A 16,034-nucleotide genomic window follows, 5' to 3' on the forward strand; every position below is an offset into this window, starting at 1 on the left:
CTCTCCTCTCCTCTCCTCTCCTCTCCTCTCCTCTCCTCTCCTCTCGTTTCTTTCTTTTGAGATGGAGTTTTACTCTGATGCTCAGGCTGGAGTCCAGTGGCATGATCTCGACTCACTGCAACCTCTGCCTCCTGGGCTCAAGCCATTCTCCTGCCTCAGCATCTGAATAGCTGGGACTACAGGCGCTCGCCACCATGCCCAGCTAATTTTTTGTGTTTTAATAGAGATGGGGTTTCACCATGTTGACCAGGCTGGTTATGTACTACGTTTTCTATTTCTAGTAGTATTTCTCTTATAACTTCCTTATGTTTATTGATTTTTGTCTTCCTCCACTCCCCTCTAGAATGTAAGCTCTCTGAGGACAACGATTTTAATTTTTTTGTTTTGTTCATTGGAATCTTAAAATGGCTATATTTCCTAAATAGCCAGAATATAACTGCTTACAGAGTAGGCAGTTAATAAATATTTACTCAACTGATAGGTTTTTTAGAGAACAGCTTCAACATGAAGAATGAAGTCAACTAGGCCTCATCTGAGACCTCAGTAGCTAAATAGTAGTAAGGACATTACAGCTCATTTCTTTATGGACCTAGAAACTACAGAGTAAAAACTGAATCCTGGCTTTGAAGGATATTAGTTTTATTAACAAAGTAGAATTTGCCTACCATAGCAGTGGCTACAGAAGGAGCTCATTGACTTGAAAGATGACAGAAATCTAAAGCATGTCTGGAATTTACAAAGGTAGCCCATTGACTTGAGACTATTAGTATGTTGGTATATCAGGTTAGAGCTTGAAATTCCCTTATATTCTTTTAAAGATGAATTGTGCACATCAATTGACTATGTATACACTAGACTGTAGTAGGAAGGATAATAGAAAGTCTGGGAAATTCTGGGGAAGTCTTAATAGCTGCACATTGCTTTATCTACTTGAATGCCCATAGAATTTTTTCCTTATCTTTTTTGGAAGTTCAGTGACTTTACTAGGATAATGATCATTCAGAATCAGTATTGTTTGTGACACATTGTGCCCTTTGTAGTTTAAGTGTTTATTTTAGACAAGATGTTTTTGATAAATATTTCTGTATACTGTTTCTTTTCTATTTGTTTTCTTCTTTAGGAACACTGATTATGTATATTTTGTATTGCTTTTTCCTGTTATTGATATCAGTATCCTTTTCTTATATTGTTTTATAATTTTTCAAAATTGTTATTTTTGTATTTCGAGATTTTATCTACCACCTTCTTAATTTGAGTTATATTTTATTTGTTGAACTTCTAGCTATTTGGAGATTTATACATAATTTTATGGTATTAGTTTATAGTTTAAATCCATTGTGATCAGCACGTATACTGTATATGATTTCAGCCTTTTTCATTTTACTTAGACTTGCTTTTATGTTCTTATAGTATGCCTTGGTGAATGTGTATTCTGCTGTTGTTGGGTGGGGTGTCCTACAAATGTCAGTTAGGCCAAATTGATTCATAGTAGTGTTTTTGTTTTTAATTCTTTACTTACGTTCTATTTGTTTTATCAATTCCCCTGAGAGGAGCATTGAAATCTTCAGGTTTTCGATTTGTCTATTCCTGTTTTCAGTTATGTATTTTTAAAAATGTATGTATTTTGGACATCTGTAGTGCCTACAGACTTAATTAACCATGTTATCATTATGAAAAAATCTCTCTATATCCATGGTAATAGTCTTTGTTCCAAAGTTACTTTGTCTAATATTAATGCATGACTTTTTTTATTAGAATTATGTGGTGTTTCTTTTGCTCATTCGTTTACTCCTTCATGCTCCTATCCCCTTTATTTTTAACCTATCTACTTTATATTTAAAGTGGATATATAGTTGGTCTTTTTTTTTTTTTTTTCAATATAATCTGAGCATCTTTTCCTTGAATTGGTATGCTTAAGTGTTTGAGACTTAACATAATACTATATTTTGGGGTTTAGTTCTAGTATCTTGCTGTTTGTTTTCTAGTTATCCCATCTATTGTTTGTTTTCTTTTTTTCTTTTCCCAACTTTATTTAGATTGATTCCATTTCATCCTCTCTATTTCATTCTTATTTCACTCTGTCTCCACTATTGCCTTTATTAGTTTTACTTTTTAGTTTTATGGCTTTAGTTGTCCTTGGTTTTATAGTTTACATCTTTTACTTATCACAGCTATCTTCAAATAATGTTATTCTGTGTCATACATTGTGTAAGAACTTCCATTTCCCTCTTCCTGTCCTTGGCTATTGGCATTATGCATTCTACTTTTACATATGTTATAAACTCTGAACTATATTGTTATGATTTTTGCTTTAAACAGTTAATCTTGTTAGAAGATGAGAATGTTTCCTCCCCTTCCTTCCTTCCTTCTTTCCTTCCTTCCTTCCTTCCTTCCTTCCTTCCTTCCTTCCTTCCTTCCTTCCTTCCTTCCTTCCTTTCTTTTCTTTCTTTTCTTTCTTTCTTCCTTTTCTTCTTTCTTCTTTTTCTTTAAATTCACCCATATATTTACCATTCCTAGCACTCTTCACATTTCTTTGTGTAGAGCCACAAATATTTCCATCTGGTATCACATTCATTTAGCCTGAAGAATTTTCTTTTAACATTTTTTATAGTACAGATATGCTGGTGAGGAATTCTTCCCAGTGTTTAGTCATAAAAAAGCTCTTTTGCTAACATTTTTAAAAGATTTTTTTTCTGAATTTTGGATTCTAGGCTGACCGGTTTTCTTTTTTCTTTCTGCATTTCAGTCATGTTACTCTGTTGTCTTCTGTTGTGCATGATTTCTGATGAGGAGTCTGCTTTCATTTTCTAGCTTTGTTTCTTTACATGTGATGTGTTTTTCTCCTTAACACTAGTTTTCAGCAATTTGGTTATAATGTGCCTTGCTATGTTTTTAATTCTCTTCTGCTTGGGGTTTGTTGAACTTCTGGGATATTTGGGTTTATAGTTTTCTTCAAATTGCTTGATAGTGTCCCGCATCGCATCCCACATCCCATTAAAGCTTTGTTCAGTTATTTTAGTCTCTCTCTCTCTCTTTTTTTTTTTTTTTTTTTGAGATGGAGTCTCTCTCTGTCGCCCAGGCTGGAATGCAGTGGCATGATCTCAATCTGGGTTTACTGCAGTCTCCGCCTCCTGAGTTCAAGCAATTCTCCTGCTTCAGGCTCCTGAGTAGCTGGGATTACAGGCATGCGCCACCACGCCCAGCTAATTTTTGTATTTTTAGTAGAGACGGGATTTCACCATGTTGGTCAGGCTGGTCTCAAGCTCCTGACCTTGTGATCCGCCCGCCTTGCCTTGCCAAAGTGCTGGGATTACAGGTGTGAGCCCCCGCGCCAGGCCTGTTTTAGTGTTTTATCTTTCCTGGTCCTCGATTTCCTGGGAACTCCTCAGAGACTAATCAGCTAGTGGGAGAAGAGAGGGAGGCGTTTATTCCTACATTTCCGTCTTCTGCATGTATGATTGCAAAGTAGTTTGCTGGTGTCTCATGCTGTGCATGGTGGCTTTAGGCAATGCAAATGAAACTGTGCATTGAATTGGTCTCCATAGCAGTGGCCAGAATACGAGGTAGGGTGAGAAGCTTTTTAGGTGATATACAAGAGATGTTCTGTACTCTCTGTGTGTGGTTACAGTTGGGAAAATGACAAATGATGGAGGGTTTGTGAGGTTGAGGAAAGAGCAGGTTACAGTCTACTGTAGTAGCATCCTGATTTTTTTTGTATCTATCTTTTGTTTTATTGTTCTATTTTATCTTGCACGCTTAATTAACCTTCAGTATAAACTTGTTGCTCACAGACATTGAAATGTTTCCTTACTCTGAGGCTTTGTTATTTAGAAAATTTAATTACATAATTCACTTTATTCATAGACAAAACCAAATGAATAAGGGATCAACAAATTAGATATTCCAGGGCAGGAATTTTAAAAATGATTTTCCATGTTACTATCAAGTAGAGTCTGCATATAATGGAAATACTTCATAAATACTTCTGAGAGAAAGGATTAGGATAGAGAGCTGTGGATCAGGTTGCCTGGATTTAAATTCTAATTTTTCCTTTTTTTAGTAGTATGACATTTGATACCTTAATATATCTGTGTGTGTCTTGGTTTTCCCATTTGAAAAACTAGTATAATGATAGTACCTCCCTCATAGAGTTATTATGGCAGGATTCAACGTGTTAATAGATAAAAGAAATCTAGAACAATGCAGATTTGCTAGTAAATCCTTTCTAAGTGTTAGCAAGCACTATTTTTATTTTTACTTAGAATGATTGTCTTGATTATGTAGTAATTGCTTGAGCAGTATATGTGTTGGTGAATATGTGCGTATGGACATCATTCTAGTTTGTATTTTTATATTTTATTATTCAGAGTTCCTGAAATAGTGAAACTTAAAGTTAGCAGAATTGCATATCTGTTTTGTTTAATCAAATTTTAAAATACTTTGGATGTATACCCTTTCTTCCCTTGCAACCTAAGTCATTTAGTATTTTGTTGTCTACAAATGCTGTTTACTCTATTGTGATTCTTTCTGTTTTCTTGTGCAGGACCAAAAGATCTCAGATTGCTATAACTGAAGGTATATTTGAACTTCCAAATCTCACAATTCAAGCTACAAGAGCACAGACACTTCTCTTGCAAGCAATATATCAAAGTTGGTCTCATCTTGGAAATGTCAGCTCTTCCTCAGTGAATGAAGCTTTGATAAATGAAGTCTTCCTAAGTACAGGTAAGAGCACAATCTTTTTGATAAGTATATGGAAAATTTGTGTTAGAGGCAACTAATATTTTATTATGAAAATCATATGTCTAGCATGGTCAACTTAAATTGTAATATGTTTCTGTGAATGTAGATATTTATAGTTTATGCTTAAAATCCAGATTATGAGTTAAGCCATCCAGTTTTATTTCCTTGTACCTATTTCTGCGTGTGTTTCATAATTGCAAAAGATTATTTTTTACCAGCTTCTTGTATAATTTACCCTTTGGATAACTTTTGAGGGTATCAATGTATGTGTTTGAAACGATAACCAAATTATAAGTACAGTAGTTTTTATTATACTGGTAAAATGAAATAAATTCTTACTTGTAATACTTGGTTAGTTTGGTAAACAAATTTTGTGTGTGTGTGTGTTTGAAAAGCATTAATCTGACACCCTTAATGAGTTAATTAACTACTAAAAATACAAATTTCTGCTTTGATGTCACTATAAGAGATATCTTCTTATCACTCAGTTTGCATGTAAATAAAAAATTATAGAAGCTTTTTAAAGTTGTTTCAGTTCAAAATAATAATGTTATGTTTGTCAGTAACATGAAAGTAGTTTTTAAATGTTATAATTTAAGTGTAATTATGCTTAAAGTAACATTATTTTTAATTTATCTGTTAAAATAAAGCGACTTTTGTTCTTATATGATGCTTTTGAAGGTTTTAATTTCAGACCTGACATACAAAATAGAGTTTTCTTTTTTGGCCTACCCATTAACTAATGTAAAATACAGGTTGATTATCCCTTATCCAAAGTGCTTAGTACCAGAGTGATTCAAATTTCAGATTTTTTTTCAGATTTGGAATATTTGCCCTTACATAATGAGATATACTGGAGATGTAACTCAAGTCTAAATATGGAATTCATTTGCATTTCATTTACATCTTATACACATCGTCTGAAGGCAATTTTATACAATATTTTTAATAATTTGTGTGACTTAATCACATGAGGTCAGGTGTGGAATTTTCTACTTGTGTCATGTCAGTGCCCAAAGAGTTCTGAATTTTGGAGCATTTCAGATTTGGGGTTTTCAAATTAGGGATGCTCAAGTTGTAGTAGTTCTGGTACTGGCTTTTAGCATTATATAAAGAATAACAAGATAAATGTTGCAGTAGGCTAAAGGTTCTTCACTTGGAGCTTATGAAAGGACTTAGAGTTTTCTGAATCCTTGGAAGTGGTATGCAAATTTTATTGTGTGTATAAACACACACACAGACATACATATTTGTATCCTCTTTTTGAATTGAACTTACTGCTCCTAACTGAAACTTTGTACCCTTTGAACAGCATCTTCTTATTACATACCAACCCACACTCCATTCTGCCTACGTTTGGTAACCACCATTCTACTCTAACCACCATTCTACTCTCTACTTCTATGACTTTGACTTTTTTAGATACTACATTTAAGTGAGATTCTGCAGTACCTGGCTTATTTCACTTAGTATAATGTCCTCCAGGTTCAACTGTGTTGTCTTAAACGACAGACTTTCCTTCTTTTTTTAAGGCAGAATAGTAATCTATTGTGGATATATGCCATATTTTCTTTATCCACTCATCCCTTGATGGACGCTTATACTGATTCCATATCTTGGCTATTGTACAGTGAACATGGGTGTGCAGATATCTGTCTAATATGATTTCATTTTCTTTGGACATATACCCAGAAGTGGGATTGCTGGATCATATGCTAGTTATATTTTTAGATTTTTGAGGAACTTCCATACCGTTTTCCATAATGGTTGTACTAATTTTCTTTTTTCTTTTCTTTTTTTTTTTTTTTTTTTTGTTTTTTTGAGACAGAGTCTTGCTCTGTTGCCAGGCTGGAGTGCAGTGACACGATGTCGGCTCACTGCAACATCCGCCTCCCAGGTACAAGTGATTCTCCTGCCTCAGCCTCCTGAGTAGCTGGGACTACGGGTGTGCGCCAACACGCCCAGCTAATTTTTTGTAATTTTAGTAGAGACGGGGTTTCACCAGGATGGTCTCTATCTCTTGACCTCATGATCCGCCTGCCTCAACCTCCCAAAGTGCTGGGATTACAGGCGTGAAGGTTGTACTAATTTTCATTCCCACCAATGGTATTCTCTTTTTCTCCACATTCTTGCTAACACTTATCTTCCATCATTTTGAAAGTGGCCATTCTAACAGGTATGTGGTTATATCTCATTGTGAATTTAATTTACATTTCTGTAGTAATCAATGATGTTGAGTATGTTTTCATAAAGTTGTTGGTCATTTGTATGAACCATTTAGATGTTGGCCATTTGCATTGTTCATTTGTCACCATTTGTCATCTGTCGGCCATTTGTCACCTTTTGAGAAATGTCTGTTCAGATCCTGTGCCCATTTTAAAATTGCTTATTGTTTTCTTATTATTGAGTTGAGTTCCTTAGATATTTTGGATAACAACTCTTTATCAGAGGGATGGTTTGCAAATTTTTCTCGCAGTTTCTATGTTCTTCCTTCATTCTGTTAATTGTTTCTTTTGCTGTGCAGAAGTTTTTGTTTAATGCAGTTCCATTTTTCTGTTATTGCTTTCATTTCCTGTGCTTTCAGGGTTATAGTCAATGCCCAGACCAATGAAGATTTGTCCGTAAGTTTCTTCTAGTAGATTTACAGCTTCAGGTCTTATATTTAAATCTTTAATCCCTTCTGAATTGGTTTTTCCTCATGGTGTTAGATAAGGATTCAATCTCATTGTTCTGCATGTAGATATCCAGTTTTCCCAGCAGCATTTATTGAAGAATCTGTTCTTTCCCCATTGTATATTCTTGGCATCTTCATCAAAAATCAATTGTCCATAAATGTGTGAGTTTATTTTGGATTCTGTCTTGTTTTGTAGGTTGATGTGTCTGTCTGTCTTCATGCCAGTACCATGCTGTTTTGATTGCTATAGCTTTTTAGTATAAAGTAGGTAGTGTGATTTTTTCAGCTTTATTCTTTTTTGTTTAAGATTGCTTTGGTTCTTTGAGGTATTTTATTCCATATGAATTTATGGATTTTTTTTATTATTTCTGTGAAAAATGACATTGGAATTTTGGTAGGGGTTGCATTGAATCTGTAGATTGCTTTGGGTAACATGGACATTTTAACATTAATCCTCTCAGTTCAGTAGAACAGGACACCTTTCCATTTATTTTTTATTTTTTTAGTTTTTTTTTTTTAAATCAGTGTGTTATACTTTTCAGTATATAGATCTTTCATATCCTTGGTTAAATTTATATCTATATATTTTTGTTTTTGCTATTATAAATGGGATTGTTTTCCTAACTTCTTTTATGGATAGTTTTAGTTTTGGACATGTTAATGCATAAAAATGGTACTGAGTTTTACATGTTGATTTTGTAACCTACATCTTTACTGAATTCACTTATCAGTTCTAAAAGTTTTTGGATGGAGTTTTTAGGGATTTGTTTTTTTTTTTTTTTTTGAGTTGGAGTCTCCCTCTGTCACCCAGGCTGGAGTGCAGTGGTGTGATCTTGGCTCACTGCAACCTCCATCTCCTAGGTTTGTAACTGGGATTACAGGCACGTCACCACACCCGGGTAAGTTTTTTGTATTTTTAGTAGAGATGGGGTTTCACCCATCTCTACTAAAAATAGGGTGGTCAGGGTGGTCTTGAACTCCTTACCTCAAGTAATTCACCCACCTTGTCCTCCTAAAATACTGGGGTTACAGGTGTGAGCCACCATGCCTGGCCGGGATTTTTACATATAAGATCATATTGTCAACAAGTAGAAACAATTTAACTTCTTTCTTTTCTATTACGATACCTTTTACTTCTTCCTCTTGGTTAGTTTTTCTGAATAAGACTTCCAGTACTGTGTGGAAAAGAAGTAGCGAGAGTGAGCATTCTTGTCAGTTCACTGATCTTTAAAGATTTCAACATTTCACTCTTCCATATGATGTTAGCCATGGGCTTGTTCTATATGTCCTTTATTGTGTTTAGGTACATTCCTTCTATACCTAATCTGTTAGTAGTTTTGATCATGAAAGGCTGTTGAATTTTGTCAAATGCTTTTTCTGCATCTATTGGGATGATATGACTTTTGTCCTTCATTTTGTTAATGTGGTGTATCATATTTATTGAGTTGTATTTGTCAAACCATCCTTGCATCCCGTGGATAAATACCACTGTATCATGGCAAAAGATTATTTTAATGTGTTGTTGAATTTCCTTTAATATTTTGTTAAGAATTTTTACATCTATGTTCACCAGAGATATTGGTCTGTAAGTTTGTTTTCTTGTAGTGCCCTTTTCTGGCTTTGGTATGAGGGTAATGCTAGCCTTCTAAAATGAGTTTGAAATTGTTCTCTCTTCAGATTTTTGGAAGAGTTTGAGAAGTGATCAATGTTAGTGGTTCTTTAAATGTCTAGTAGAATTCATCCAGTCCAGAACTTTTCTTTGATGGGGACTTTTTGTTACTGATTCACTCTTCTTACTCATTATTGGTCTACTTGTATTTTCCATTCTTTCGTGATTGAGTCTTGATAGGTTAAAATGTGTCTAGGAATTTATTAATTTCTTTTAGCTTATCCAATCCATTGGTGTAGCATTGTTCATAGTAGCCACTTATGATGAGTCTACATATTTCCATTGTTTCTATCAGCTGTAATCTCTCCGCTTTTATTTTTAATTTTATTTATTTGAGCATGCTCCTTTTTCTTAGTCTATTGAAGGGTTTATCTTGTCAAAAATCCAACTCTTATTTTTATTTTTAAAATTGTTTTCCTAGTCTCTGTGTATTTCTGTTTTGATATTTGTTATTTTCTTTCTCCTGCTGACTTTAGACCTTTTTCTAGTTCCTTGAAGTATAATGTTTGGTGATTTATTTGAAATACTTGTTTTTTTATTTATGCATGTATTGCTGTAATCTTCTTTCTTAGAACTACTTCAGCTGCATTTCATAGGTTGTGTATTTTGTGTTTCCATTTTCATTTGTCTCAAAATACTTTTTGATTTCATCTTTACCTGTTGGTAATTTAGGAACATGTTGTTTGATTTTCACATATTTGTGATTTTCCCCAAGATTAATTTTTGGGGTGGTGAAAATATTCTGTAATTATATAGTTGTGATGGGATTCATAACCTTGCCTTAGGTTGATACAAAAGTAATCACCATTAATTTGAATGGCAAAAAAAATGATTATATTTGCACCTACCTAATATATATGGTAAAATCCACTTAATTACACACTTTGAAAAAATGAGGGTTATGTTATATGAATTTCGTCTTCAAAAAACGTTTTAATTTGATGATTATTTAAGTAGACTATGTTATTCCCAATCTTGTGGCCATTATTTTATATGGATTTACTATTCAAAACCTTACCTTTTTGATGCTAGCCCATCTATAAGTTAACTCTACAGTAACATCTTCCTTGGCATTAGCACTTATCACTGTCTGAAACTGTCTAATTCATTTATTTGTTTATTTGCTAAATTTCTATTTCCTGTGATGTTTTCTTCAGAGTATTTTTTTTGATTTATTGTCTCACAATATTAATGTATTTTTAAAATTTAAAATTTTTTATTTTTGTTAATTGGCTTAGATAGCCTGAACATTCATATTAGTAAGCTCATGAAATTATTTGCTTTTATAATTTTTTTTCCTAGCCAAACCTATTCCATTTTTACTTTTCTGAATTTATAAAATGGACTGTGCTATGAAAAAGCGTTTTATTTGAAATTTCGTTTTCTACAAATATTCTGTGTTTAAAAGAATGCTGGCATATGTATTGAAAAATTCATCAGGCAAGTGACAACAGATTGTTATTTGTAACCTGATGTTCTGTCATTTAGAAACCTAAAATTAGTGGAACTAATTTTTGCAGTGAGGAGTTGAAGAAATTAGAATGATGTTAAGACGTTTCTTTGCCAAATAATTTTATTTTTATCAAATGAAATACCTACAAAATTTATAACAGATTAAAGAGAAACCATCAGCTAAGACAGTTTTAAAAAGCCAGATTTCCAGGTGGCCAGTTTTCTTGTCTTCCTCCCCATGCCCCCCCACAAAACAAAACTTCATTCTATGCTTTATATTCTTACTGAGTGCTTAAAGGATTGTGCCTTCAAATAGTTCTATCTAAAGATCCAGGAAATGTATATGTCTATAGGGTGTAAAATTTTAGCATTTTATTATTTTGCGTCTGAGGACTCTCATTACACAGTACTCAGCACTGTTAAGCTTTGTTTAATATGTTTTGTGTAAGTATGTGATCCTTTGCTTTACAACTAGTTTCCATTTCCCGCATTAATAAAGAGATTATACAAGTTGTGTACATTTTTGGATCTCTCAGACGTAGGTTCTGATAATGTGTGAAAGAAGAACTATTATTATTATTATTATTATTATTATTATTATTATTATTATTATTATATTTTTTGAGATGGAATCTTGCTCTGTCACCCAGGCTGGAGTGCAGTGGCGCGAACTTGGCTCACTGCAAGCTCCATCTCCTGGGTTCATGCCATTTTCCTCCCCAGTAGCTGGGACTACAGGTGCCCGCCACCATGCCCGGCTAAGTTTTTGTATTTTTAGTAGAGATGGAGTTTCATCATGTTAGTCAGGATGCTCTCCATCTCCTGAGCTTGTGATCCGCCCACCTCGGCCTCTCAAAGTGCTGGGATTACAGGCGTGAGCCACCACACCCAGCCCAGAACCATTATTTTTAAAGTCTACGTTTGACTGTACACCACCTTTCATCATAATCTCATGCCTCTAGCCTACACTCCTACTTGCTGTCTTAATTCATATTATTGATAGTTACCTACCAACAATATCCAGTTTTTTCCTGTGTATGGCTTTTTCTTCTATCTGGAACCCAATTCTGTTTGATTACATTCTCCTACATTTTCCTCTCTTTGAGTACTAGTTTTATTTTGACATTAGTCTTTTTCCTTGAATTTAACACTATGCTGATTACAGTCTACTTGTACTTCAGAAAAATTACATTCTCTTCCACATTCCTACCATTTTTTCAGGTATTCTCCCCTCCTCCATGTCAGAAATATTTTATTCTTTCTTTTCCTTTCCCTTCCTTCTGTTAAGTTTTTAAAAACAGTTTTATTTAGATAAAATTTTTGTACCACACTCTTTATTCCTTTTCAGGAATGTAGTTTAGTGGCTTTTAATATATTCACAGAGTTGTGTATCCATTACCATAATCAATTTTAGAACATTTCCAGCATCCCTGAATGAAGCCTTGCATTCCTTAGCTATCACTCCTGGAGCCTCCCATTTTCCCAGCAGTAGGCAAATACTAATCTACTTTTTGTCTGTATGGATGTGCCTATTGTGGACACTTCATATAAATGAATTACATAAAATGCAGTTCTTTGTGACTGCATATTAGTGCATTTTTCCACTTAGCATACTATTTCAAAGTTTGCCCATATTATAGCATATGTCAGTGCTCATTCCTTTTTATTGCCAAATAGTATTCCATTTTATCCATGTACCATATTTTGTTAATTCATTAATCAGTTGATGGACCTTCGCATTATTTCTACCTCTGACTATTGTGAATAATGTTGCTTTGAACTTTCAAGTACAGGTCTTTTTGTGTGTGTGTGTGTGTGTATGTATGCTTTTATTTCGTTTGTGTATATATACCTATACATATAATTACTGGGTCATATGGTAATTTTATTTGTAACCTTTTGAGGAGCTGCCAGACTGTTTTCCAAAACAGCTGTATCATTGTACTTTCCATTAGCAATGTGTGATGGTTCTAATCTCTCCACATCCTCATCATATTGTTATCTGTCTTTTGTGTTCCAGCCATCATTGTAGGTGTGAAGTGGCATCATTATGGCTTTCCTTTTCATTTCCCTCATGGCTAATGATGTCGAGTATCTTTTCATGTATTTATTAGCTATTTATATCTCTTCTATGGAGAAATTTTTCAAATCCTTTGCTTATTTTAAGATCTGCCTCTTTTATCTTTTACTTTTAAATTGTGAGAATTCTTTATATATTTTAGATAAAAGTTTCCTATCAGATATGGTTTGCAAATGTTTCCTGTAATTTTGTGGGTTTACTTTTTTGATGGTGACTTTTTTGATGGTGACTTTTGTCTAAGTTTTCTCATTACCCTCAAGTACATCTTCTTTACATTGGACCTTGTTATCATTTAGAAATGGTTTATCCCTTTGATACTGATATTGATTCTTTGTCATCATCATTACTTTTAGTCCTTTTATTTTTTTCATTTTATTAATATCGCAGAATCCTTTTTGGTCTTACTCTTTAGCTTCATTCCCGTTGGCCAACATTATCTATGATGCTATAATTTTAGACTATTTTTTTCCTTTCTCTGTTTATCTTTGTTTTCTCCATGCCTATTCTGTCATTCCTGTTTGCAAATAAGAAATGTGTATATGTTTCACTTTTACTACCACCAAAATAACAGTATCTGACCTGAAGTTAAACTGTTACTGATGTTTGATAATTCTTATAAAATGCATGTATATAATTGAGTTCCTATTTTTACCATTTCTTTCATTATAAATTATGGTTTATTAGCGAGTTTTGAAATCAGCTTCCTTGATTACTACTAAGAATTTGAAAAGACTAGAATAGAAACTTTGTGCCTCAGTCTTCTCATTGTAAATGTTGGACTAATGTGCCACAAAAGCAGTAACAAATTTAACTTCAAGCATCAAAACTGCAAAGTGCTTTTAGTGAGAAAAGTTTTTCTTTGATAAATGCTGTATCACAAAAGTGAGAGATAAATTTTCAGTGTTCAATCAGTCACTAATTTCTATTTTGTGAATGAGTTTAAGAGGCTTTAGGAGAATATCTGTGAATGTTGAATTATGTTTTATAATGCTGCAATGATGAATCCTTCTTCCTCAGCTCTTGCAAAAATCAAATTAAAAGTATATTAAAATAAAAAAGGTTATATGCTAGTGCTTGCTAGGGATTTGATTTTGTGCATTGAATTTTATTAATCTTTATGTTACATATAAATACTGGTTTAGTGTCTTACTATCTCTGTTGCATATTATTTTCACTTTGTCAACTATTGACACTTAGGAAAGATCACTGAATTGGAGTGTGAAGACTTTCTCAATAACTATATGTATGACTAAATAAAGATCAGTTTGTTTCATTAAGTTTTAGTTAATTTTCTCATCTATAAAATGATGAAAATATGTTTATAGCTGCTCATAGAGTTCTTGCAAATGCCAAATATATTATTGTCTGTGGGCTTAATCTGTTGTTCTTGTCCTAGACATAGAACTTGCTGGAATCATCCATCTGAAGATATTACCTATGAAAGTTGTTCTAGGATATAAAGTTCTTGGAGACTGAGATAACATCAGTCAGAATTGGAGTCTAGGTGATCCGTTGTTTTAGTTACAAGGATGATAGAGTGAAGGTAAATTCAAAGAGTAAACCAAGAAAGAAAATAGGATAATGAATAGATATTGATGAGAGAAGAATAAAATTCAAGACGTTGGTTAGGTCTAGCTGTTTGAACTTAGTGAAGAAAGTATACATTTGTGCCCCATTAATATAGCTATTTACAAGAGGCCTCACTAGGCTCACAGAAATGTATGAAGAACTAAATATTTTCAGTTCTCCAGATTCCCAAGGGGAGGGAGTCAATAAACCTGTGAATGGATGTGACAATGCAATGGGATATCTAGAAGAAATGGATAAATTCCTGGACACATACACCCTCCCAAAACTAAGCCAGAAAGAAGTCAAATCCCTGAATAGACCAATAACAATTTCTGAAATTAAGGCAGTAATTAACAGCCTACCAATCAAAAAAAGCCCAGGACCAGATGGATTCACAGTTGAATTCTACCAAAGGTACGAAGAAGAGCTGGTACCATTCCTTCTGAAACTATTCCGAATAACAGAAAAATAAGGACTCCTCCCTAACTCATTTTATGAGGCCAGCATCATCCTCATACCAAAACCTGGCAGAGACACAACAAAAAAAATTGGGCGCAGTGGCTCACGCCTGTAATCCCAGCACTTTGGGAGGCTGAGGCGGGCAGATCATGAGGTCAGGAGACTGAGACCATCCTGGCTAATACAGTGAAACCCTGTCTCTACTAAAAAAAAATACAAAATATTAACCAGGCATGGTGGCAGGCACCTATAGTCCCAGCTACTCTGGAGGCTGAGGCAGGAGAATAGCGCGAACCCAGCAGATGGAGCTTGCAGTGATCAGAGATCGCACCGTTACACTCCAGTCTGGGTAACAGAGCGAGACTCTGTCTCCAAAAAAAAAAAAAAAAAAAAAGAAAAATTAAAGAAAATTTCAGGCTGATATTCCTGATGAACTTCCATGTGAAAATCCTCAATAAAATACTGGCAAACCAAATCCAGCAGCACATCAAAAAGCTTATCCACCATGATCAAGTTGGCTTCATTCCTGGGATGCAAGGCTGGTTCAATGTAATGCAAGTCAATAAACGTAATCCATCACATAAAGAGAACCATTGACAAAAACCACATGATTATTTCAATAGATGCAGAAAAGGCCTTCAATAAAATTCAACACCCTTTAATCTAAAAACTCTCAATAAACTAGGTATTGATGGAATGTATCTCAAAATAATAAGAGCTACTTATGACAAACTCACAACCAGTATCATACTGAATGGGCAAAAGCTGGAAGCATTTCCTTTGAAAACTGGCACAAGAAAAGTATGCCCTCTCTCAGCACTCCTTTTCAACACAGTATTGGAAGTTCTGGCCTGGGCAATCAGGCAAGAGAAAGAAATAAAGGTATTCAGACGGGAAGAAAGGAAGTCACATTGTCTTTCTTTGCAGATGACATGACTGTATATTTAGAAAACCCCATCATCTCAGCCCAAAATGTCCTTAAGCTGATAAGCAACTTCAGCAAAGTCTCAGGATACAAAATCGATGTGCAGAAATCACAAGCATTCCTATACACCAATAATAGACAAACAGCCAAATCATGAGCAAACTCCCATTCACAATTGCTAGAAAGAGAATAAAATACCTAGGGATACAACTTACAAGGGATGTGAAGGACCTCTTCAAGGAGAGCTACGAACCATTGCACAAGGAAATAAGAGAGGACACATACAAATGGAAAATCTTTCCATGTTCATGGATAGGAAGAATCAATATCATGAAAATGGCCATACTGCCCACAGTAATTTATAGATTCAATATATCCCCATCAAGTTACCATTGACATTCTCCACAGAATTGGCAAAAACTACTTTAAATTTCATATGGAACCAAAAAAGAGCCTGTATAGC

At 34.1% G+C, this 16,034-nt stretch overlaps 1 protein-coding gene across 1 annotated transcript in view; it reads left to right on the forward strand.

The window, feature by feature from the left end:
- Nucleotides 1-16,034, forward strand: part of LOC111520902 (vacuolar protein sorting-associated protein 13B) — an 883,038-nt gene that overhangs the window by 185,247 nt on the left and 681,757 nt on the right. The window contains exon 17 of the mRNA XM_026454936.2: nucleotides 4,544-4,725. Coding sequence (XP_026310721.1) covers nucleotides 4,544-4,725 — 182 coding nt within the window. The remainder of the gene's footprint in view (nucleotides 1-4,543; nucleotides 4,726-16,034) is intronic.

Source organism: Piliocolobus tephrosceles, chromosome 7 (genome assembly GCF_002776525.5).
Source record: "Piliocolobus tephrosceles isolate RC106 chromosome 7, ASM277652v3, whole genome shotgun sequence".
NCBI lineage: Eukaryota > Metazoa > Chordata > Mammalia > Primates > Cercopithecidae > Piliocolobus > Piliocolobus tephrosceles.